The sequence below is a fragment of the Ambystoma mexicanum genome, chromosome 3q (assembly GCF_040938575.1).
Source record: "Ambystoma mexicanum isolate Mex_15411 chromosome 3q, UKY_AmexF1_1, whole genome shotgun sequence".
Lineage (NCBI taxonomy): Eukaryota > Metazoa > Chordata > Amphibia > Caudata > Ambystomatidae > Ambystoma > Ambystoma mexicanum.
In genome coordinates this window covers 1,300,252,093-1,300,278,281 of record NC_090926.1, presented here as the reverse complement: position 1 = coordinate 1,300,278,281, position 26,189 = coordinate 1,300,252,093, and the positions used below count along the sequence as shown (strand labels likewise).

Sequence of the window (26,189 nt, the reverse complement as noted above, 5' to 3'; positions counted from 1 at the left end):
AGTCTTGGAATTGCTGGAACCTGTAAAAGCTGCTGGTAAAGGCACAGGGTAACACAGTCTTTGAATTGCTGGAACCTGGCAAAGCTGCTGGTAAAGGCACGGGGTAACACAGTCTTGGAATTGCTGCAACCTATAAAAGCTGCTGGTAAAGGCACGGGGTAACACAGTCTTGGACTTGCTGGAACCTGTAAAAGCTGCTGGTAAAGGCAGAGGGTAAAACAGTCTTGGAATTGCTTAACCTGGCAAAGCTGCTGGTAAAGGCACGGGATAACACAGTCTTGGAATAGCTGGAACCTGTAAAAGTTGCTGGTAAAGGCATGGGGTAACCCTGTCTTGGAATTGCTGGAACCTGTAAAAGCTGCTGGTAAAGGCACCGGGCTACACAGTCTTGGAATTGCTGGAACCTATAAAAGCTGCTGGTCAAAGCACGGGGTAACACAGCCTTGGAATTGCTGGCACCTGTAAAAGCTGCTGGTAAAGGCATGGGGTAACACAGTCTTGGAATTGCTGGAACCTATAAAAGCTGCCGGTAAAGGCACAGGGTAACACAGTCTTGGAATTGCTGCAACCCATAAAAGCTGCTGGTAAAGGCACGGGGTAACACCGTCTTGGAATTGCTGCAACCTATAAAAGCTGCTGGTAAAGGCACGGGGTAACACAGTCTTGGAATTGCTGGAACCTGTAAAAGCTGCTGGTAAAGGCACAGGGTAACCCAGTCTTGGAATTGCTGCAACCCAAAAAAGCTGCTGGTAAAGGCACAGGGTGAGACCATCTTGGAATTGCTGCAACCTATAAAAGCTGCTGGTAAAGGCACGGGGTAACACAGTCTTGGAATTGGTGGAACCTATAAAAGCTGTTGGTGAAGGCACGGGGTAACACAATCTCGGAATTGCTGGAACCTATAAAAATTGCTGATAAAGGCACAGGCTAACACAGTCTCAGAATTGGTGCAACCTATAAAAGCTGTTGGTAAAGGCACGGGGTAACACAATCTCGGAATTGCTGGAACTTGTAAAAGCTGCTGGTAAAGGCACGAGGTAACACAGTATTGGAATTGCTGGTACCTGTAAAAGCTGCTGGTAAAGGCTCGGGGTAACACAGTTGGAATTGCTGGAACCTATAAAAGTTGCTGGTAAAGGCACGGGGTAACACCGTCTTGGAATTGCTGCAACCTATAAAGCTGCTGGTAAAGGCACGGGGTAACACAGTCTTGGAATTGGTGGAACCTATAAAAGCTGTTGGTAAAGGCACGGGGTAACACAATCTGGGAATTGCTGTAACCTATAAAAATTGCTGATAAAGGCACAGGGTAACACAGTCTTGGAATTGGTGGAACCTATAAAAGCTGTTGGTAAAGGCACGGGGTAACACAATCTCGGAATTGCTGGAACCTGTAAAAGCTGCTGGTAAAGGCACGGGGTAACACAGTTGGAATTGCTGGAACCTATAAAAGCTGCTGGTAAAGGCACGGAGTAACACAGTCTTGGAATTGGTGGAACCTATAAAAGCTGTTGGTAAAGGCACGGGGTAACAATCTGGGAATTGCTGTAACCTATAAAAATTGCGGATAAAGGCACAGGGTAACACAGTCTTGGAATTGGTGGAACCTATAAAAGCTGTTGGTAAAGGCACGAGGTAACACAGTATTGGAATTGCTGGAACCTGTAAAAGCTGCTGGTAAAGGCACGGGGTAACACAGCCTTGGAATTGCTGGAACCTGTAAAAGCTGCTGGTAAAGGCACGGGGTAACACAGTCTTGGAATTGCTGGAACCTATAAAAATTGCTGATAAAGGCACAGGGTAACACAGTCTTGGAATTGCTGGAACCTGTAAAAGCTGCTGGTAAAGGCACGGGGTATCACAGTCTTGGAATTGCTGGAACCTGTAAAAGCTGCTGGTAAAGGCACAGGGTAACACAGTCTTGGAATTTCTGGAACCTGGCAAAGCTGCTGGTAAAGGAACGGGGTAACACAGTCTTGGAATTGCTGGAACCTATAAAAGCTGCTGATAAAGACATAGGGTAACACCGTCTTAGAATAGCTGGAACCTCTAAAAACTGCTGGTAAAGGCACGGAGTAACACCGTTTTGGAATTGCTGGAACCTGTAAAAGCTGCTGGTAAAGGCACAATCTCGGAATTGCTGGAACCTATAAAAATTGCTGATAAAGGCACAGGGTAACACAGTCTCGGAATTGCTGGAACCTGTAAAAGCTGTTGGTGAAGGCACGGGGTAACACACTCTTGGAATTGCTGAAACCTGTAAAAGCTGCTGGTAAAGGCACGGGGTAACAGAGTCTTGGAATTGCTGGAACCTGTAAAAGCTGCTGGTAAAGGCACGGGGTAACACAGCCTTTGAATTGCTGGAACCTGTAAAAGCTGCTGGTAAAGGCGAGGGGTAACACAGTCTTGGAATTGCTGGCACCTATAAAAGCTGCTGGTAAAGGCACAGGGTAACACAGTCTTGGAATTGCTGGCACCTATGAAAGCTGCTGGTAAAGGCACAGGGTAACACAGTCTTGGAATTGCTGGAACCTATAAAAGCTGCTGGTAAAGGCACAGGGTAACACAGTCTTGGAATAGCTGGAACCTATAAAAGCTGCAGGTAAAGGCATGGGGTAACATCGTCTTGGAATAGCTGGAACCTATAAAAGCTGCTGGTAAAGGCAAGGGGTAACACAGTCTTGGAATTGCTGGAACCTGTAAAAGCTGCTGGTAAAGGCACAGGACAACACAGTCTTGGAATTGCTGGAACCTATAAAAGCTGTTGGTAAAGGCATGTGGTAACACAGCTTCGGAATTGCTGGAACCTGTAAAAGCTGTTGGTAAAGGCACGGGGTAACACAGTCGTGGAATTGCTGGAACTTATTTATTTATTTATTTGTATTTTTAAAGTGCACAGTAGCCCGAGGGCATCGTGGCGCTGTTACATGAAAATAAAAAGCATGTCTGGTTACATAGGAAAAAAAGCCTGGTGATTACATTTGAAATTTACATATTACGGTTCAGATTACATAAAGAGCAGCGGTGCATATTACATTAGGGGGATATGTCACATTGAAAGTACATATAGCAACTGGATGAGTTACTAGAGCGAAGGGCATGCGCGACAGGGAGAGGTGGATGCTATACCAATAGTGTGGTTCTGAGGGATTTGCGAAAGGCAAGTAGGGAGGGCTCTGCTCTGAGTGTGTTGGGGAGGTTATTCCAGAGGCCATGTGAGGGAAACCAATGTCGCCGGCCTTGGCTCACTTTATGGAAGGTACACAGAGTTTGTTTGTATGGTGGCTTCTTGTGGGGCGAGCAGAGATGTTTTTGGATATAGTTTCTGAGAGGTATGAAGGGGCGGTGAGATTGACACATTTGTGTGTAATGGTGAGGATTTTGAATTTGATCCTTTCCTTAACTGGGAGCCAGTGGGCTTCGTGTCTGGCCTGGGATATGTGGTCATATTTGGGGATGTGTATGGCTGCGTGGAGCGCATTGTTTTGTGTTATTTGGAGCCTGTTGATGTTTTTTGTGGAGGTGCCTGCCAGAAGGGCGTTGCAGTAGTCTAGTCTAGCTCCTATTGTGGCTCTGGCTATGGACAGGCAGTTTTGAGTGGTAAGAAAGGGTTTTATGGCATTTATAAGTTTAGTGGTGTGTGCAGAGGCCGAGGTGATGGCACTGACCTGTCTTGTCATAGACAGTGTAGAGTCTAAGTAGACTCAGAGAGTCTTTACAGATGTGGAGACTGATACCTGTGTGTGGTCTATGGTGAAATAAGTGTATTTGGTGTGAAGTTTGGCAAGGGTTTCCTTGGGGCCCAGGATGATGATCTCAGTTTTGTCCCTGTTTAGGCAAAGGTTGTTGATTGCCATCCAGGTTTGAATAGCGGTATGAATCTGGAAGAGAGCTTTTGCATCATGGTCATAATCTCCAGTAAGTGGGACGCGCACTTGAGTGTCATCGGCATAGTTGGTATAGGCTATGCCGAGCGCATCCAACAGGTCAAACAGAGGTTTGGTGAACAGGTTATATAGGGTGGGGGCAGTGCATGATCCCTGGGGAACTCCACAGTTGATGGTGGTTGGATCTGCGTTGCCTGGTCAGAGTAGACCTTCATGGCCCTTCCTTCAAAGAAGGAGGATATCCATGATGTGGCATTGTCAGAAAGACGGGCAGCGTTGGAGGGGTGAGAGGTGAGGCTATCATGGTCAACGAAATCAAACGCGGCAGAGAGATCCAAGAGTAGCAGGAGTGCAGGTTTGCCTGTGTCCATTATTTTGGTAATTTGGTTCTTAAGATCTAAGAGGGCAGTTTCTGTGCCATGGCCTTTGCGGAAGCCTGATTGTCGTCTGCCTAGGATGCCATTAGTTTCCAAATATTGTTGGATGTGTATGGGGCGGATTTATCCAAGATTTTTAGGAGAAAGAGAACGGTAGTGATGGGGCGGTAGTTGTTGGGGCAGGTGGGGCCTAGGGACGTTTTGTTTTATGAGTGGGCGAACCCAAGCTTCTTTTAGGCTTTGTGGTACGACTCCAGAGGAGAAGGAAACATTTATGAATGCTGTGATGATAGGGGTGAGAGAGTCAGCGCATTCTTTAATGATGGTAGGGGGACATATGTCCCCTTTGCACGTGGAGGGTTTGATATGTTTGAGAATATTTATACCTATAAAAGCTGCTGGTAAAGGCACACAGTAACACAGTCTTGGAATTGCTGGAACCTATAAAAGCTGCTGGTAAAGGCACAGGGTAACTCTTGGAATTGCTGGAACCTATAGAAGCTTCTGATAAAGGCACAGGGTAACACAGTCTTTAAATTGCTGGAACCTATCAAAGCTGCTGGTAAAGGCACAGGGTAACTCTTGGAATTGCTGGAACCTATAGAAGCTTCTGATAAAGGCACAGGGTAACACAGTCTTTAAATTGCTGGAACCTATCAAAGCTGCTGGTAAAGGCACAGGGTAACTCTTGGAATTGCTGGAACCTATAGAAGCTTCTGATAAAGCACATGGTAACACAGTCTTGGAATTGCTGGAACCTATCAAAGCTGCTGGTAAAGGCACAGGGTAACTCTTGGAATTGCTGGAACCTATAAAAGCTGCTGGTAAAGGCACGGGGTAACACCATCTTGGAATTGCTGGAACCTATAAAAGCTGCTAGTAAAGGCATGGGGTAACACAGCCTTGGAATTGCTGGAAACTGTAAAAGCTGCTGGTAAAGGCACAGGGTAACAGTCTTGGAATTGCTGGAACCTATACAAGCTGCTGATAAAGGCACGGGGTAAGACAGCCTTGGAATTGCTGCGCGATTGTGTGGTGTCCATTCCTGTGTTCACCTTGCAGTACTGCAATTAAATATTTCCCAAACTAACCTCACCTGGGATTCAAATCCTTTGTCTGATTTCCGCGACACAGTGCCCTAGTATGGTATACCAGTACATTTAAGGCAGCACAGGGTTATAATGCTCTTGTATGGTGTAACTGTGCTGTCACATGAGAGTAGGGCTATATACCCCGGGACAGTGTATTAGTACGGTTACACCAGAGCAGGATTACAGTGCCCTGGAATAGTGTAACATGGTGTTTACAGAGGAGTGGGGTTACAATACCCTAGCATGGTGTAACCGTGCTGTCACATGAGAGTAGGGCTATATAGTCCCGGCACAGTGTATTAGTATGGTTACACCAGAGCAGGATTACGGTTCTCTGGAATGGTGTAACATGGTGTTTACAGAAGAGTGGGGTTATAATGCCCTAGCTTTATGTAACCTGTGCTGTCACATGAGAGTGGTGCTATATACCCCCTGCACAGTGTATTAATATGGTTACACCGGAGCAGGATTACAGTGCCCTGGAATGGTATATCAGTACATTTAAGGCAGAGCAGGGTTATAATGCCCTAGCATGGTGTAACCATGCTGTCACATGAGAGTAGGGCTCTATACCCCCAGCACAGTGTATTAGTACGGTTACACCAGAGCAGGATTACAGTGCCCTGGAATAGTGTAACATGGTGTTTACAGAGGAGTGGGGTTACAATACACTAGCATGGTGTAACCGTGCTGTCACATGAGAGTAGGGCTATATAGTCCCGCCACAGTGTATTAGTATGGTTACACCAGAGCAGGATTACAGTTCTCTGGAATGGTGTAACATGGTGTTTACTGAAGAGTGGGGTTATAATGCCCTAGCTTTGTGTAACCTGTGCTGTCACATGAGAGTGGTGCTATATACCCCCGGCACAGTGTATTAGTACGGTTACACCAGAGCAGGATTATAGTGCCCTGGAATGGTATATCAGTACATTTAAGGCAGAGCAGGGTTATAATGCCCTAGCATGGTGTAACCGCACTGTCACATGAGAGTAGGGCTATATACCCCCAGCACAGTGTACGGTTACACCAGAGCACCAGAGTAGGATTACAGTGCCCTGGAATAGTATGGGGGTCATTCCGAGGTTGGTGCTAAGGGAACAACGATGCCAGTAAAGGAATACCGGCATCGATTACCGCTACGGGTTATTCTGACCAGCCCGACCGCTATTAGCGGCATCGTAAAGTACGGTTCCGTTAATAGTGGTCTGGGCGCGGGCACGCGACCCACCATGGCGGCAATAGCGGCCGTAAATACCGGCATCGCCGACCTACCGTAAAATGCCCTGAGCATTGTTCCCAACTGCCACGGGTGCACACAATCAGCACAGGTGGAGGCAATGGAGTCTGTGGAGACAATGGAGTCTGGCCCAGTACAAAAAGGAGCACACCCACACACCACACCCCCTTCCCACACCAAGATGGTTCCAATAGTAGTAGCATTACTGGAACTGGAGGACATGCTTGCATTGCCACAACATCAACAACAACAACAGCAGGCACCACAGAGGAGACGCAGGAGGAGGAGGGTGAGACAAGCCCAGCAGGCCCCACCAGTTCAGCCACCATTACCACGCCGGCAGCCCCCAGTCCCTCACATCAGAGCCAGTACTTTCAACCTAACCCTTGAGCAGATCCACACCCTGTACCGTCTGGACCGGGACACCATCACCACCATAGTGGACTTGATACACAATGACATAGTAAGCCTCATTGAAATACGCACCGCCATCGCCCCTCTACTGAAGGTAGTGTCTGTGCTCCACTTTCTTGCCACAGGCACCTACCAGCACACAGTGAGGCACATGCATGGCATATCACAACCCTTATTTTCCTGGATACTGAACCAAGTGCTGGATGCCCTCCTCAAGCACACAAGGGACTACATATCCCTACCACGGACACGGACTCCCCAGGAGCTATTTGATACAAAAGTTGCCTTCCATGCACTGGCAGGCATGCCAAATTGTGTAGGTGCCCTCGACTGCACCCACGTGGAGTTGGTGGTCCTGCATGCCATGGAGGTGGTGTACCGCAAACGCAAGCAATACCACTCCATCAATGTGCAGATGGTATGCGACGCCAGCAATATCACACATTGTTGTGCCGATATCCCGCATCAACTCATGACTCTATGGTCCTGCGTAACTGCACGCTACCACGCTTCATGGAGCGACATGCAGGACGACGTGCCTGGCTGCTTGGTAAGTTGCATAATTGGCACATGGCATTAAAATGGGGGGAGAGTTGCACACACCACCATGCTGCCAATGTTGATGTGACTGCACATCACCGAACACAGTGCCCCAAAGCAACATGTGTCAACCTTACTTCATTCCTATGGGATTTGGGTGTCATGTAACGTTTGTGATGCTTTACACTACATGACTAACAAGAAACCATCCCACATCCCACAACACGTGCACCACTCATCAGCGCCCCTCACCCTCCGTAACGCCATCCAGCACCATGCAGTGCATATGCACTATGCTGCTGTCTCCAGCATTTCACCACACAGGACAAGCATCCCTGTGAGTGCATCAAACTGAACCTACTAGGGAATCCACTGTCCGGCACAGGGCCGGCACACCCACAGGAGTGCTGCATGTCACCATGGGAATGATCAGCGCTGATTGCACAATATTGCACAGACTACTGCCAATGCTCCCTCTAAGTAAATCCCACAGAACACAACACCTCACTAATTTGATACAAACACAGCTGTTTGCGTGTACGATGCATGTGCAACAGGATGGCAGTGCACACCATGTATCATCTTGAAGATGCAACCCACACCATTAGTCCATGGCACAGGACACATTGAGGGACTGAAAATGGCGTAAATGCATCCAGGGACATGTGCATGTGGGCAACAAAAACCTGCCGGCATGTGTAACTAGTACAGCTGTTCTTCATGATTCCCCTGACATTTAACTTCATTTCCCTCTCATGCAGGTGATAGTGGTTATCCCTTGAAGCCGTGGCTACTCACCCCTGTCCGAAACCCACAGAACAGGCACGAGGAGGACTACAAGGGTTCCCATACCCGTACGGTCATCGAGCAGACCTTTGGCCTGTTGAAGGCACGATTTTGCTGCCTCAGACGGTCGGGTGGGGCAGTCCTCTACAGGCATGAGAAGGTGGCCAGGGTCATCATGGCATGTGTCATGCTGCACAATTTGTGCATCCGCCGGAACGTGCCCCTGCCTCCTGACATTGAACTGCTACCACCTGGTGATGATGAAGAGGCAGAAGAAGATGTGGAAGGACATCATTGCGGTGCCGATGCACAGGAGGGACGTGCTGTGTGCCAGTCAGTGATTGCACAATATTACAGACACACATGGCAGCAGAGGGTGATATGATGGTTGGACAGAGGGCACTGGGTATGGAGGTACATGTACACTATGCACTGTAAATGAATAAATGACACATGCGCAATGATGAATGTCCACTCAGGTCTTGTTTTTCACACAACAGGTGTATTAAATATAACAATGTAAACGTAAGTGCAAAATCCCTCCACCACCCTCACCCCATTCCCCCTCCCACCACACCTCCCCCACACACCCTCCTACCCACCCCGCACAACTCCCCCACACATCCTCACCCCCCTCCCCATCCCCCCACACCTCCCCCGCACATGTCCCATCGAGTCTCTAAAGCCTACATGAGGATGCCCTGAGGATCAATTGGCTCTCCCTGGTCCAGGGGGCGGCATGTCTTGCCGGCGCAGGGTACGTGCCGACCTGCGGAGCGGGCTTGTCTGTGTAGAACTGGAGGAAGACAGTATGGCCGCCTGCTGTGATTGTGTAGCGGGATGCCCTGCCTCCATGGCATCCGCTATGTGGCCTAAGACCTGCCAGAGGGCCGAGACCTCCTCGCAGAGGCGGCTGGTGTTGTCAGCGAATGATTTGGCCATGGAGGCAGTGTTGTCCGTGATGGACCTGCCTAGTGAGGCTAAGTCCTGACGCCACTCCTGTCTGGCCAGTCTGTTGTCCTCGACAAACTCCCGCACAAGGGCAGTGAGCAGGTCAGACCGCTGCGGCCTGCGGGTGCACCTGTTGGGGTTGTCGGTCCCTGCCTGTCCTGCCCAGCCTGCTCAGCCTCCGTAGTCATCAGAATGGGACTGAAATGTCCTTCCGTCTGCTCCTGACCAGACTGCTCCGGGGTGGTGGCATGCTCTGTATCGAGTGACGATATTTGGGGGGATACCAGTGGACTTGGTGTACGGACCACTTCCGATATATCGTCCTCAATGGGCACCCATATCTCGTCCTGTGGGTCCTCCACAGCCAGGGGTGCTGTGGCTGCCACCTCCCCAGCCAAACTGGACTCCTCTGAATGTGGTGCCTCGCCTGATTCCTCAGGGGGGCCAATGGGTGGTGGTGGTGCTTCGCCCTCTACGGGCCTTGGTGGCAACGGTGTAATGGATACCTGGCGTGGCTTGCCTGTTGGTGCACGGCGGCCCCTGGGTTGTCCCCTCAAGGTTGAAGGGTGGTTGGCGTCATCCCAGGACCTCTTCCGGGGTGTGGTCTGTCCAGGGGTTGCGTCCAGCCCATCGCTGTCATGGTCAGAGCCTGTGGGGGTCGAAGAGAGGGACGGCATGAGTGATGTTTTTATAGGCATCATACATACATTAGGGCAATTGCTCATCCACACAATTGGGGGTAATAGGCATTTGTGTTTGGATGAGCACGTTCTTTGATACATGTGTGGTTTATGCAGGCATACATCAGCGTCACTCATGTTGCCCAGGAGCAATGCTATCTGACATGCATAGTATTTTGGGCCTGCACGCTGTGTGACTCATGGCATTTACATCTTTGTGTGGTGTGTGTCAGGTACGGCATTGCCTTGCAGCAGGCATCTGCATGTGTCTGTGATGCACCGCCTACTTTGCTGGGAGTGTGTGTGTGTATTGGACCATGGCTTGACTCTTTGAACTGACATATTGGTTGACTTTCATCAGATTTGGCATTACAATGTTTACTTTGGACACTCACCTCCATCGCCCGATGTTGTGGTGCCACACTCCATCTCGCCAAAACACCTTCGATCCCCTTAATCCCTATCATGCTGGTGCAGATGTCTTCCCATGGGTGAGCTTGATCGGGGAACTGGGACCTCCTCCTGTTCCCATGGCCTGGCTGTGGTTCACTGAGAGGATGTTTCGTACCCTTAGTAGCAGGTCGTCCCAGCGCTTGCGACAGTCTTTAATTGTGCGTGGGGTGTTCCTCACAGCACTGACCTTCTGGGCAACAAGTGCCCAGATCTCTTTCTTCTTCAGTGCTGCCTCTCTCTTCATGTTATTTGAGAAGACTATGGCAGCATGCTCCTGCAGTGTGTCTACCAGCATCTGCAGCTCATCCTCATTGAACCTTTCTTTCCGCGGCCAGGTAGCTCCCTTCTTCAGGGCCTTGGGCATAGTGGTGTTATAGGTGGATCATTTCCAAAAAACAGCAGAGTCCGAGGGGTCCTGTGTGGTGAGGATGGCAATGGATTGTGATGGCCGCCGTGCTCCTTCCCGTTCCTGTGCGATGACGCTACTTCCGGTTCCGCTTATTAGTGGTGACCGTTAATAGCGGTGACCGTTATTAGCGGTCACCGCTAATAACGGTCACCGCTAATGCCGCATTAGACCTTTTCGGGAGTGTTATTTGCGCTATGCTTGATGCCGCTAAGGGCATTTTAGATGCCTTTAACGGCATGGCGCTAATGATCTTACCCGCATGGCGTAAAGCTCATGCCTGCAAAGTCGTAATAGTCCTCTATTAGCGGACTGATGACTGCCCGGACACGCTATTTACGCCATGCCGGTAAGGAGCGTTACTTACCTCCAAACTCGGAATGAGGGCCTATATCAGTACATTTAAGGCAGAGTAGGGTTATAATGCCCTAGCATGGTGTAACCGCACTGTCACATGAGAGTAGGGATATATACCCCCGGCACAGTGTATTAGTACGGTTACACCAGAGCAGGATTACATTGCCCTGGAATAGTACAACAGTACACTTAAGGCAGAGCAGGGTTATAATGCCCTAGCATGGTGTAACTGTGCTTCACATGAGAGTGGTGCTATATACCCCCTGCACAGTGTATTAGTACGGTTACACCAGAGCATGATAACAGTGCCCTGGAATGGTATATCAATACATTTAAGGCAGCACAGGGTTATAATGCCCTAGCATGGTGTAACTGTGCTGTCGCACGAGAGTAGGGCTATATACCCCCGGGACAGTGTATTAGTACGGTTACACCAGAGCAGGATTACATTGCCCTGGAATAGTATAACAGTACATGTAAGCAGAGCAGGGTTGTAATGCCCTAGCATGGTGTAACATCGCTGTCAAATGAGAGTAGGGCTGTATAGCTCCGGCACAGTGTATGAGTATGGTTAAACCAGAGCAGGATTACAGTGCCCTGGAATGGTGTAACATGGTGTTTACAGAAGAGTGGGGTTACAATACCCTAGCATGGTGTAACCGTGCTGTACATGAGAGTAGGGCTATATACCCCCAGCACAGTGTATTAGTACGGTTACACCAGAGCAGGATTACAGTGCCCTGGAATAGTATAACAGTACATTTAAGGCAGAGCAGGGTTATAATGCCCTAGCATGGTGTAACATCGCTGTCAAATGAGAGTAGGGCTATATACCCCCGGCACAGTGTATTAGTACGGTTACACCAGAGCAGGATTACAGTGCCCTGGAATAGTATAACAGTACATTTAAGGCAGAGCAGGGTTATAATGCCCTAGCATGGTGTAACATCGCTGTCAAATGAGAGTAGGGCTATATACCCCCGGCACAGTGTATTAGTACGGTTACACCAGAGCAGGATTACAGTGCCCTGGAATAGTATAACAGTACATTTAAGGCAGAGCAGGGTTATAATGCCCTAGCATGGTGTAACATCGCTGTCAAATGAGAGTAGGGCTATATACCCCCGGCACAGTGTATTAGTACGGTTACACCAGAGCAGGATTACAGTGCCCTGGAACGGTATATCAGTACATTTAAGGCGGAGCAGGATCACAGTGCCCTGGAATGGTGTAACATGGTTTTTACAGAGGAGTAGGGTTATATTGCCCTAGCTTTGTGTAACCCGTTCTGTCACATGAGAGTAGGGATATATACCCCGGGCACAGGGTATTAGTACGGTTGCACCAGAGCAGGATTACAGTGCCCTGGAATGGTATATCAGTATATTTAAGGCAGAGCAGGGTTATAATACCCTAGCATGGTGTAACCGTGCTGTCACGTGAGAGTAGGGCTATATACCCCCGAGCACAGTGTATTAGTACGGTTACACCAGAGCAGGATAACAGTGCCCTGGAATAGTATAACAGTACATTTAAGGCAGAGCAGGGTTATAACGCCCTAGCATGGTGTAACCGTGCTGTCACGTGAGAGTAGGGCTATATACTCCCGAGCACAGTGTATTAGTACGGTTACACCAGAGCAGGATAACAGTGCCCTGGAATAGTACAACAGTACACTTAAGGCAGAGCAGGGTTATAATGCCCTAGCATGGTGTAACCGTGCTGTCACTTGAGAGTAGGGCTATATATCCCCGAGCACAGTGTATTAGTACAGTTGCACTAGAGCAGGATAAGAGTGCCCTGGAATGGTGTAACATGGGTGTTTACAGAAGAGTGGGCTTGCAATACCCTGGAGTGACAGTAGGCTCCAGCAGAACAGAGGTACCGTGCTTTGACAGGGTTGCAATGCACGTGTAAGGGGTACCAGTATAGCTACAATGCGTGTACCCAAGCATATGATAGCATGTGTGAATGCACATACATCCGCCAAACCTCTATGCTTTGCCAATGCTTGATTTCAGTGCATGCACTCTTGCAAAGCTACAGTTTCTTCTCAATATACTTTCTTCACTTCCTTTCAGTGTGTGAGCTGTGAAAGAATATTTTATGTGTACACGTGTCTATTTACAAGCGTTTTGAAATGTTTGTGTATGTGCTTTCCTGTGCTTGTAGGTCTGTAGTCCATCTGTAAGTTTCCTGCATCCTTGTGTGGGAGTTTAACTATACACATGAACGTTGTAACCTCTGACCTCTGTAATTTTCAGAATAAACTCAAGGAGTGGCTGCTGCATCTGAGGAAAGAGAAGGATGGGCTATTGGCATCAAAACTGAAAGAAAATGAGGCCTCCAAAACATTGAAGGTGAGAGAGATCAAGTATGTGTGCGTATATTTTTTATCAATTTCATGTGTGCATGTGTATATATATGTATGACGGTCTTGTGTATGCATCATTATAATTGTTCTTTTACAGCACCCTTAATACCTACGCGCTGAATCGGGATCCGAACCTGTGTCTCCCCCTAAGCCATCCTGTCTCCCTGTGTATGTATGTACGTGTGCGAGTGTCTGCGTGCCCCCTAAGCCATCCTGACTCCCCCTAAGCCATCCTGTCTCCCTGTGTATGTATGTACGTATGAGAGTGTCTGCGTGTCTTTGCTCCTTTCTATCTGCATCGGATATGTGGCCTCGGCATACATGTGAGGATTCTATTGATTGATGCTGGAACTGGGCCATGAGAGGCTAAGCCCAGTGCCTGATTATAAATAATATATAATATTCTACTGGGTGTGCAGTTATAAAATCGAATAAATGTCGAATTACAAAAAATTCGAAACAATAATGTTGAAAAAAAAAGTCAAATGTTTTATTTTTTTATTTATATTTTTTTGGGTTCCGCATGTAAAAAAAAGGGCAACAAAAAAAAGGTAAAAAAAAGGGGGTTTGGGGGAACCCCCCCATTTCGAATGAAAAACGTAATAAAAAAGAAATTCAACTTTTTTTTCAACATTATTTTTTTGATTTTTTGACTTTCAACATTATTGTATTCGATTTTATGACTATAAACCATTCTACTGCTCTTAACATATGCTCATCTGGAGGCGTGGAGCTCAGTAATACTGTAAGAAACCAGAAGGTGTCTCACCCACTAGTCCTGGGATCTGTCATCCAGGTGGCAAGGACAGGGCCATCGCTTTTGGATTTAGTTTCTGGGGTTGGACCAGTGCGGGAGGATCACCTGGGTGATGGGTCTTCGGGGAGTGGGACACTTGATAGTGAGACACAGTATCCCCTTCCCTGTAACACCTTTTCCCCATCCTACCAGGATATTTAGGAACTCTAGCACCCCCCCCCCTTTTACAACATGAACACTTTCACATGGATAGCCCACTATGGGTGAAAACAGACTAACACCCGAGCCATATACCAGACATGTCCCAATACAATGGTCAGGCGGGGTCAGGCAATTACTGACCATCACACAAACCTGACTTCCATTAAGGTTCCCCACATGGATAAAAGGCAGAGCACAAGAGACCACTCTGAGTGAGGCAAAGCACATGAGGAAACAGCAGTTTTGAGACAGCAGCAAAACGAGAGAAGAAAGACGGCAGAACAGAAAGGGATCGCAAGGAGGGAAATTCCCTTGACCTTTTCAACAAGGACCGTTGCATTCCAGAACCCTCGAGAATAGAAAGCGTAAGACCAGGAAACCAGGCTGAGGAATCCTGCATTCTGTGTAGGAGATACCCGGACCATCTCGCGTCAATAATCAAGGCGGGGAGGAGCAGCAACTGCCGTGGTACCGTCCTTGGCTCGAACAACAAAGCAGCATCAGTGAAATCAACACAGCCGGTTAGTTGGGGAGACCGATACAAAACCGGTCTCTGTTGAAGCCAAGGTTGCAAGCAGCAACATTATATGGTGAGTGCTGGAACAAACGTGTGTGATAAGAGACGCAAGTAAAGTTGAACTGTTGATGAGTGATTGAACTTTAAAAGCAAGATACAATACCTTTGACTGAGTGGTCCGGCACCATGTGGATGCTCGATCGAAGGTCTCTGTAAGGTATCCAGCTGAGAAGAGGCAAAAGTGAAAGTGAGAAAAAGGTTAGATCATGAAGAGAACGAGTAATTGTGAATCAAAGTGATCCTGCAACGGGTAAAGCTAAATCCTGCGCAGTCGGAAATCTTCAATTTTGTTGAAGTAAAGAAAGTTTGGAAAAGTAGACGAATTTGGTCTGAGCTGGTGGAGGGAGAGCAATTAGAGGTTTTGTGTTAAAGTGGGTCTGAACTCGGCGCAGAGGGACCCGGGGTGAACAGTAAATCACCCGAGAAGTTGTACATGTGAAATCTTAAGAAGAAAGGAACTTTAATGTTTGCAGTGTTGCCCAACTCTGTTAACAGGCTAGCGCTACGATTGTTGTCTAACTGCCGGCTGTGTTGATACCCTTTACCCCAACCCACTCAGCTCATAAGAATCAGTTCATAATCTGAAGTAACGTACCCATACTCGCTGCACGATCCATCTGCCAGGTCCGGGAACTCCCTGATATCCTTATCAGCCGCGAAAATCCAGTCACCAATGCACTGCTGACTGGAGGCTAACCGATTATCTTAAGCTTACTCTTGTGTATGTTCACTATACCATAGCCTAATGCCAACTTTTGCATGTTATGTGGGAGCCTACTGCTGTTTAACTATTATCGGCTTGAGCAGATACACTTTTGCTCCCACTGCGTGTGCTGATATCTGTATCCAGGCATACCTGTAACCTAACCAACGGCATGTTCTTGCACTCTTCCTACACCTTTGCTTACAGCCCATTGTAATTTCGATCCTAGGTGTGCCACTGACTGCACATTTTGAACTGCGGTTTGTCTGCCTATACTGCAAACATTTCGAATCTAGGTATGCCTTAGCTGTGCATTTTGAACTACTGCCTATCTGCTAATTTAGTCTGTTTCTGCACTGCTTTAGCAATATCGAATCTGCCTATCTTTGCATTCTATCAGCAAAATCGAACTAGCCATTGTTGCACCATACTAGCAAAGACGAATTTAGCCTGTTTTTGCACTGCTTTAGCAAAATTGAATCTGACTATCTGTGCGTGCCACCGGTACAACAGTAGTAGCCTACCTGTTAGACCACTAGCATAATTGAATATGCCCACTCTGTTAAAATACAGACTAAGTCGTACCTGCATACGCCTAATCTCCTGTAATTGCCCATGGTGCTTACCTGCAAGTGTCCAGCTCACAGCACTTAGCACCCCCACAGCACTACAGCCCAACCTACATTGCTTTCTCAATTATGCCCGCCTGGCTCATCCTCATCATGTTCCCTTTTTGCGTCATGCCCAACATTACACCATGCAGCAGAAACAGCTACATATCACTTAGCAATGGACTAGCGAAACTCGGCTGCCCAAGATACCACCCCATCCCCTGTCCCACACCCTTCCTGCCCTCCCTGCCACCATTCCTCCATAGTGCCCACTCATACCACACCGCTAAAACAAGCGCCACGTCAGACAACCCTCTACCCAACATTCCAGATCCCACTAAAGATGACTACACCGAGACCAACCAGAACTCCCCAAGTTACCAGAATACCGCCCCACAGCCAACCCTAACCTTACTACTCGCAACAACAGACTAGGCTGCAGACTCCACACCTTATCTAGCAAAGTGCCTGCAACATCTATGACTAAGGCCACCAACAAGAACACCACTAACGCTAACACCGCTTCACTAGAAGGTGCCCTACTTATTGTCAGATCCCTTGTTGCTCACCCCACCGAAATTGCCGACATCATCCGCTCAGCAGATCTCGACTTCCTTGCCACTACAGAAACATGGATACATGATGCAGCAGGTCCTTATCTAACCCTTGCGGTCCCAACAACTACTCCATCCTCAGGGCCGACAGACCTAATGCTCGCGGAGGAGGTGTAGCTATCATATTTAAATCCTAGCTTGACATTAGATCTGTTACCTCCCTTCCACTGAAATCATGCGAGCACCTCACCATTAAAATACAAACCACCCCTAAGAACACTATCACTCTGGAACTAATATATAGACCCACAGGTACCTTCGAGGAAGACATTACCTCTCTTATAGCTGAGAACTCTAAGCCTCTCTCACAAAATATCATTTTAGGCGACTTTAACCCGGGGTAAAACGACCCTCCGACATTCCTGCGTCCTCCCTTGCTAATGCCCTTTCTGAACACAACTACACTCAATTCAACATTCTGCCTACCCATCAGAAAGGCAGAACCATTGATTGGCTCGTTGCCCACAATTGCAATATCATTTGCAAAGCCCCCCAACCTCTCGTATGGACTGACCATCTCCTCATATCATTTGACATTAGCATTAACAACCAGAACCACAAACAGTGCTCCCCTGAACCAGCATGTCTGACCAGAAACAAGCGCAACATTACCGCGGAAACCCTTACACCACTGGTTCTCCCTACCCTAAATACGCTACCCGACACTGCGGACCTCAATTTACTAGTAAATACTTACAATGACGCCATGACCAAAGCCATTGACGCCGTTGCCCCACTAAAGCTACGCAAAGGTAAACCCAGAGCTCATCTGAACTCTTGGTACACACCTGAACTCAAAATACTTAGAAAAAAGAAAGACAAGATGGAAACCCTATGGAAAATGATACCATCAGTGGAAAACAAAACCAATCTCACGAAAATCTCCTCCCTTTATAAAAAAGAGATAATCCGCACTAAGAAGGAAGCCTACAATGTCAGAGTAAACAATGCAGGATCCAGTGCTAAAGAACTCTTCACCATCCTGAAGGAGTTAGAAAACCCTAACCCACCGACGGACACGTCCGTGAAAGACCAACCATGGTGCACAAGCATCCAAGATGCCCTTGCTAACAAAATCACTGGCCTGCAAACGAAAATTGAGGTCAAAAGACTACAACTTTCTAACAGTAACTCCTCCACCCTTAGCATACCTACTACCACTAATACCACCTCTGGCTTCACATTCAAAAAGGTAACTATACCAGAAATCCAAAAAATCATAATATCCCTCAATCCGTCAAATTGCAAAGGGGACAGCTGCCCCGTACAGATCATCAAAGATGCAGGAAGAGACCTATCCCCAGTGCTTTAAGTGGGCCGGGGCCTGCCGGGGCCGGGCCCCGGCAGTCTCCAAAAAGTGGGGCTGAGCCGGGGCCCTGCCGGGGCCCCCCGACCTCATCACGCCATGGCAGGACGCATTATCCCGCCGCGGCCGCAGCCGCGACGGGAGATGCGCCCACCACTTTAACGTCAGGCAAGCTGACAGAAGTGCCAGCCAGGCACACCGTTGCTGTGCCTGGCTGGCACTTCCGTCAGTCACTGTAACTTTCTCTGATGACCCCTCATCTGAGGGGCCATCAGAGGAAGCTAGAGTCCTTTAGTTTTCCCTCGCCAGGTCACTGACCCTCAGCGAACCCGCGGGCTCCATGATCAAATATGCAGATTAGATCACGGAACCCGCGGGTTCGCAGAGGGTGAAAGACGCCTCAGGGTCTGTGATCTCTGCTCAGAGCAGAGATCACTGAGCTCGAGGCGCCTTTCTCCTTTGGCAAGGCTTTATAAAAGATGCCTTCAACTGTGTACGTTTAAGCCATCTTTTATAAACGTAGAAATATGTCTATGTTTATAACAGACTGCTTGAATCGTACACAATTCAAGGCATCTTTTATAAAGCTTTGTCGACGGACAAAGCCACCTTGGGTTTTGTCCGTCCTCAACGCTTTATAAAAGATGCCTACTTTTCAAGCCGTCTTTTATAAACATAGGCATATGTTACAAATGTCTATGTTTATAAAAGGCAGCTTGAAAAGTACACAGACCATAGTAAGGTAAGCACACAAGTGTGCGTAATTTACTATGCTTTGTGCACTTACAAGCCACCTTTTATAAACATAGAAATATGTAACATTGCTATGTATATAAAAGAAGGCTTGAAAAGTCACAAACCATAGTAGTACGCAAACAAATATATAAATGCTCAAATACATTTATATATTTGTTTGCGCACCTTACTATGATTTGTGCACTTTTAGGCCACTCCCACAATGGAAGCCACGCCCCCAAACGAGGGCCCCCCCTCAATTTCTTACCCCACTTAAAGCACTGCCTATCCCCCTTCATCTCCAAGCTAATAAACCTATCATTCTCCACCAACTCAGTACCCAACAACCTGAAACAATCATGGGTTCTTCCTCTTCTAAAAAAACAATCTCTAGACCCAGCCATTCCCACTAATTACAGGCCTATCACCACGGTTCCTTTCCTGCTAAAAATCCTTGATAGAGTTGCCTACCTGCAAATTCAGGATTACTTAGAGATCAAACAACTGTTAGGATTGCATCAATCTGGCTTTCGACCTCAACATGGAACAGAAACTGCCCTTGTTGACCTCAAAAGTCAGATTGATGATATTAAAGACAAAGGCAAGGTCGCCATCCTACTCCTTCTAGACCTCTCAGCAGCTTTCGACCTGGTCGATCATAAAATACTCTGTAACCACCTCTCTTCCGCTGCCCATTTCTCCTCCTCTGCTGTCACGTGGATACAATCCTTCTTGGCCAACAGAACCATGAGGGTTTTTTCTTCCGCAGCAGCAGACCCTATCCCCATCACCTGGATCCCACAAGGATCCAGGTGATGGGGATCCCACAAGGATCCTGTGTTTCCCCCACTTTATGCACCATCTTTACAAAGCCTCTCTTTGACAAACTGGACCTTCTGGGTGTCACCTACACCAACTACGCGGATGACACCCAGATACTCCTCACCATCTCTGGCAACTACAGTGTTGATGTCACCAGGATTAACGAAATCTTCTCCATCATTCAGGCATGGATGGCCACACATGGCCTCTGCCTGAATGATGAGAAGACTGAACTTCTCCTTGTCGGATCACCTAATAACTTACAAAAACTGAGCCCTGACTATTCGAACATCATCATCGACGGTAACACTATCCCCATCGCTAAAAATGTGAAAACCCTCGGCTTTTTTCTCGACGCCATTACTAACCTCACCAAACAAGTTAACTCGACCGCCTCAGCTACCGCCTACACAGGGAAACTAATTAGAGCCTGCAGACCTTTTTTATCCACCAACATCTGTCTCACGCTGGCTAGGGCTCTCATACAATCTAAGCTAGACTATTGCAACAGCCTCTACCTAGGTGCAAACCAATCTATAATCAATAAACTGCAGGTTCTCCAAAATAATGCACTACGAGTAGCACTAAACATTCCTAGGCAGGAGCATATATCCGCCACCAGAATAACATGTAAATGGCTTTCCAGTCAACAAAAAATTGACTTAAAAACTCTTTGCCTCACATCCAAAGCCCTTAACCACCTAGCCCCTCCCTACCTTACCAACAAATTCACCATGAAACCGGCCATCAGAATCACGAGATCTTCCAACACTCTATGCCTCACTGTGCCCAGATTCACTTCTAAAAGAGCCAGCGGTTCTAGTTTCACGGTCCTTGCCTCTCAACGCTGGAACGCCCTGCCTTTGAACATTAAATCGACTAAATCCTTCCAGTTATTCAGGAAACGTGTCATTGGGTGGTTACTGATTAAAAACCAACCTTAAGCTAGACCCAGCCTACTGCAAACTGTATATATTGTACATGCCTCACCTATGCCTCAACTGCACGATTTAACTACCTCTGTCTGTATATACTGTGCATAACCTTACTAATGTACTACTGCAAATGCTATAAATATTGTACCTTGTAACTTGTCCTAAGCGCCCTTTTACTCCTGGGTCTGGAGCGCTATACAAATAAAATAAACAAACCAACAAAACAAACAAGCATCAGGCCCTCTGAAATAAGAGACTTTGAATGGCAAAGAGACTTTGGCACAGAAGGCCCTGATGTTGAGGTTCTGAACTGCATCCTCGTGCTAGAAAAGCCGAGAGTGTGCACGAGTGTGCCGCCTTGTCCCGTGCTGAAAACGTGGGGAAGGGAAGCCAATGGCTTGACTATCCTGACATATCATTTAGTGAACACTTTTCTTTTGCATAACATTGTATCCCACACTATTTGTATTTAGAGGAAGGATTGGCAATAGGTTTATTAGTATAGGCACTTTTATTTTGACAAGACTCGACTAGGACTGCGTTATTATTATTTGATGGTTGTAGCTTGCTCCCATCTTTAGATTTTGGATTAGATAAGCATTTTCCAAACCCAATTGAAGTTCAGTAAACACCCTTGAACTGTGATCACTTGTGTCTGTCTTACTGTTTGATACCATGCCTTCCTTACATACCCGCCATTGATATACTCTCGACTACAGGCGGGGAGCCAAGCAATAGCTGCCATTGACAAATGCTCATCTACAGGCAGGGCGACCAGCAATAACCACCATTGACATATGCTCATCTACAGGTGGGGAGCCCAGCAATACCCGCCGATGACATACTCTCATCTACAGGTGGGGAGCCCAGCAATACCCGCCATTGACATATGCTCATCTACAGGCTGGGAGCCCAGCAATACCTGCCATTGATATGATAGGTTATTTATAATGCGCTTAATACCTAGAGGTTTCGAAGCGGGCCGGGGATCGAACCTGTGTTGCTCCATGTTGTCTTGCTTCCAAAGCGAGCACGTTGCCCCTGAGCTATCCTCCCGAGACAATTTGCTCATCTACAGACAGGGTACTCAGCAATACCCACCCATTGACATATGCTCATCTACTGGCAGCGTGCCCAGCAATACCCACCCATTGACATATGCTCATCTACAGGCATGGAGCTCAGTAATACCCGCCATTGACATTTTCTTATCTACAGGTGGGCAACCCAGCAATACCTGCCATTGATAAACGCTCATCTACAGGCGGGGAGCCCAGTAATACCCGCCATTGACATATGCTCATCAAAATGCCTGGTAATACCCACCATTGAAATTCTCTCATCTACAGGCGGGGAGCCCAGCAATAGCTGCCATTGACAAATGCTCAGCTACAGGCGGGAGCCCAGCGATACCCACCATTGACATACGCTCATCTACAGGCAGGGACACCAGCAATACTCACCCTTGCCATATGCTCATCTACATGCAGGGAGACCAGCTATACCCACCATTGACATACACTCATCTACAGGCAGGGAGACCAGCAATACTCACCCTTGCCATATGCTCATCTACAGGCAGGGAGACCAGCAATACTCACCCTTGCCATATGCTCATCTACAGGCAGGGAGACCAGGAATACCCGCCCTTGACACATGCTTATCTACAGGCACAGTGCCCAGCAATACTCACCCTTGCCATATGCTTATCTACAGGCACGACGCCCAGCAATACCCACCCTTGACACATGCTTATCTACAGGCACAGCACCCAGCAATACCCACCCTTGACACATGCTTATCTACAGGCACGACGCCCAGCAATAGCCGCTCCTTAACATATGCCATCTGCAGGCGGGGAGCCCAGCAATACCCACCATTGACATATGCTCATCTACAGTTACGGAGCTCAGTAATACCCTCCATTGACATATTGTCATCTACAGGTGGGGTGCCCAGCAAAAAGGGCCCGTTGACATATTCTTATCCACAGGCAGGGAGCCCAGCAAAACATGCCTTTGACATACGCTCATCTACTGGCAGGGAGCCCAGCAATTACCAGTCCTTAACGTATTCTCCTCATTGCCACACCCGCTCCCTCCTTTCCTGTCACTCTCTTGCTGGCCTCTCTAGGCCCTCTTCCTGCTCCCAACCGCAAGGCCAAAAACCTCAGTGTCATCTTTGACTCCACACTTTCCTTCTCTCCTCACATCTCTGATGTTTCTAAGAAGTAACACTACCAGCTGCACCTCCTCAGGTATTCTTCCTTTCCTCTCCTTCCCCCAGAAGCTCACTGACTCCAGAGCTCTGGTTCTCTCTAGGCTTGACTATTGCAACAGCCTCTTTCTAAATCTGCCTGCTTCTACCCTCCGCCCTCTGCAACTCATCCAGAACAGGACTGCGAGACTTGTCCTTGACCTCAAACCCAGGGATCATATCTCTCCAGGACTGAAATCTCTGCATTGGCTCCCAGTGGCTGCGAGGATTAAGTTCAAAACCCTCTGCATTGTCCACAATGCCTTCTGGGGCCTGGGGACTCTATACTTCAACTCTCTCTTCATAAATATCATCCTTCTCCAGCTCTTTGCTCATCTGCCTCCAATTCCTTCAGGGTCAGTGGCTTCTCCAAGCAACGAGTTGGTGGTAGATCTCTTTCTTCGGCTGGGACCTCCCTCTGGAACAGCCTCCCTGCCTCCCTGAAACTTGAGGAGAATCATCTCCGGTTCTGGAAGCACCTCAAAACCTTCCTCTTTGCTTCTGCTTTCTTTCCTCCTCTCCCCTGCTGAACTCCTGGCTGATACTGAAACTGCACTGGTTACCTGGCCACCGTCTGATCTTGGGCCCAGGTCCCCTCCCCCGCCAGTCGCTTATCTGCACTGCCTTCTTGGCAACCCTTGCACTTGTGGACTGTTTCTGTACCCCCACAGTCCCACTACCAGCACTTGACACCTGATGCCTGCTCTTACCCTTGCACTTGCCACCTGCTGGCCATACTTTACTTACTGTTATTTATTCTATTATCCCATGTACCGCACTGTACCCACCCCCGGCACTTTCCCCATTCTCCTTTCCCATGCACGTGTGCGATCTGAATGAAAACTGGCCTAGTATGATCGTTGTCTGTCTTCCCTCTGTTCCCTCTCCCTTGCCGCGTTGCGCCTTGAAACACTTGTGTATAGGCGCGTTATGAATGCCATATCATATCATATGCCATCTGCATGCCTGGCGCCCTGGAAACACCCATCATTGACACATGCTCATCTACAGGTTGGGAGCCCAGCAATACTCGCCCATTGACATTTGCTCATCTACAGGCAGGGTACCCAGCAATACTCGCCCATTGACATATGCTCATCTACATGCAGGGTACCCAGCAGCAATACTCGCCATTGACATATGCTCATCTACAGGCAGGGGGCCCAGCAATACTCACCATTGATATCTGCTCATATACAGGCGTGGAGCTCAGTAATACCCGCCATACATACTCTCATCTACTCATGAGGAACCCAGCAATACCCGTTCTTTAACAAATGCCATCTGCAGGCAGGGAGACCAGCAATACCCGACTATTGACATATGCTCATCTACAGGCATGGAGCTCAGTAATACCCACCATTGGTATATGCTTATCTACAGGCGGGGAGCCCAGCGATACCCGCAATTTACATACGCTCATCTACAGGTGGGGAGCCCAGCAATACCCGCAATTGACATATGCTCCTCTACAGGCAGGGAGACTAGCAATACTCACATTGATATATACCCGTCTACAGGCGGTGAACCCAGCAATACCCACCATTGACATTTGCTCATCTACAGGCAGGGTACCCAGCAATACCCACCCGCTGACATATGCTCATCCACAGGCAGGGAGCCCATTAATACCCGCCAATTCACATATGCTCATCCTCAGGCAGCGTACCCAGCAATACCCACCATTGACATTTTCTCATCTACAAGCAGGGTACCCCAGCAATACCCACCATTGACATTTGCTCATCTACAAGCAGGGTACCCAGCAATACGCGCCATTGACACATGCTCATCTACAGGCAGGGTGCCTAGCAATACCCGCCCATTGACATATTCTCATCTAGAGGCAGGGTGCCCAGCAATACCCACCATTGACATTTGCTCAGCTACAAGCAGGGTACCCAGCAATACTCGCCATTGACATATGCTCATCTACAGGCAGGGAGACCAGCAATACTCACCATTGACATATGCTCATCTACAGGCAGGGGGCCTAGCAATACTCGCCATTGACATATGCTCATTTACAAGCAGGGTGCCCAGCAATACTCACCATTGACATATGGTCGTATACTGGCATTGTGCCCAGCAATTCCTGCCATTGATATTTGGTCATCTACAGGCAGGGTACCCAGCAATACCCGCCCATTGACATATTCTCATCTACAGCCCGGGAGCCCAGCATTACCCACCCATTGACATATGCTTATCTACAGGTTGGGAGCCCAGCAATACCGACCATTGACATTTGCTCATCTACAGGCAGGGTACCCAGCAATACTCGCCCATTGACATATGCTCATCTACAGGTAGGGTACCCAGCAATACCCGCCCATTGACATTTGCTCATCTACATGCAGGGTACCCAGCAGCAATACTCGCCATTGACATATGCTCATCTACAGGCAGGGAGACCAGCAATACTCACCATTGACATATGCTCATCTACAGGCAGAGAGACCAGCAAATCCCGCCCATTGACATATGCTCATCTACAGGCAGGGAGCCCAGCAATACTCGCATTGACAAATGCTCATCAACAGGCAGGGTTCCCAGCATTACCCGCCATTGACATATCCTCATTTACAGGCAGGGTACCCAACAATACCTACTCCTTAACATATGCCATTGGCATGCATGGAGACCAGCATTGACATTGACACATACTCATCAACAGGCCCAACAATACCCTCCGTTGACATATGCTCATCTGCAGGCAGGTCCCGCGAGCAGGCCAGCATGCTAACAATGGGCCCGTTATTACTAAAAACGGGCCCATAGTTAGCATGCTCCCCATTCCCATTGAGTTTATGGGGGCTTGAATGGGAATGGCGATGTACCGGGTCCGGGTTCCTTGAATGAGGAATTACCGGGCCCTCCAAGGTCGGAATGGCCCGGTAATTCTTCATTCAAGGAACCCAGACCCGGTACCCGTTAAGGGGGTAGCCATGCCGCTAATAGCATGGCTACCTCCAAGGTCAAAATGACCCCCATTGACATATGCTCCTGTACCGGCATGGAGCTCAACAATACCATATTCCCATCTCCAGGTGCAAAGCCCAGCATTACCCGCCTATTGACATATTCTCATCTACAGGCAGGCAGCCCAGAGATAC

The 26,189-nt window shown here is 48.2% G+C and overlaps 1 protein-coding gene across 1 annotated transcript in view; it reads left to right on the top strand.

The window, feature by feature from the left end:
• Positions 1-26,189, top strand: part of LOC138447908 (uncharacterized) — a 416,627-nt gene that overhangs the window by 29,749 nt on the left and 360,689 nt on the right. Inside the window, exon 2 of the mRNA XM_069604423.1 lies at positions 13,447-13,542. Within this exon, the coding sequence (XP_069460524.1) occupies positions 13,447-13,542 (96 nt within the window). The remainder of the gene's footprint in view (positions 1-13,446; positions 13,543-26,189) is intronic.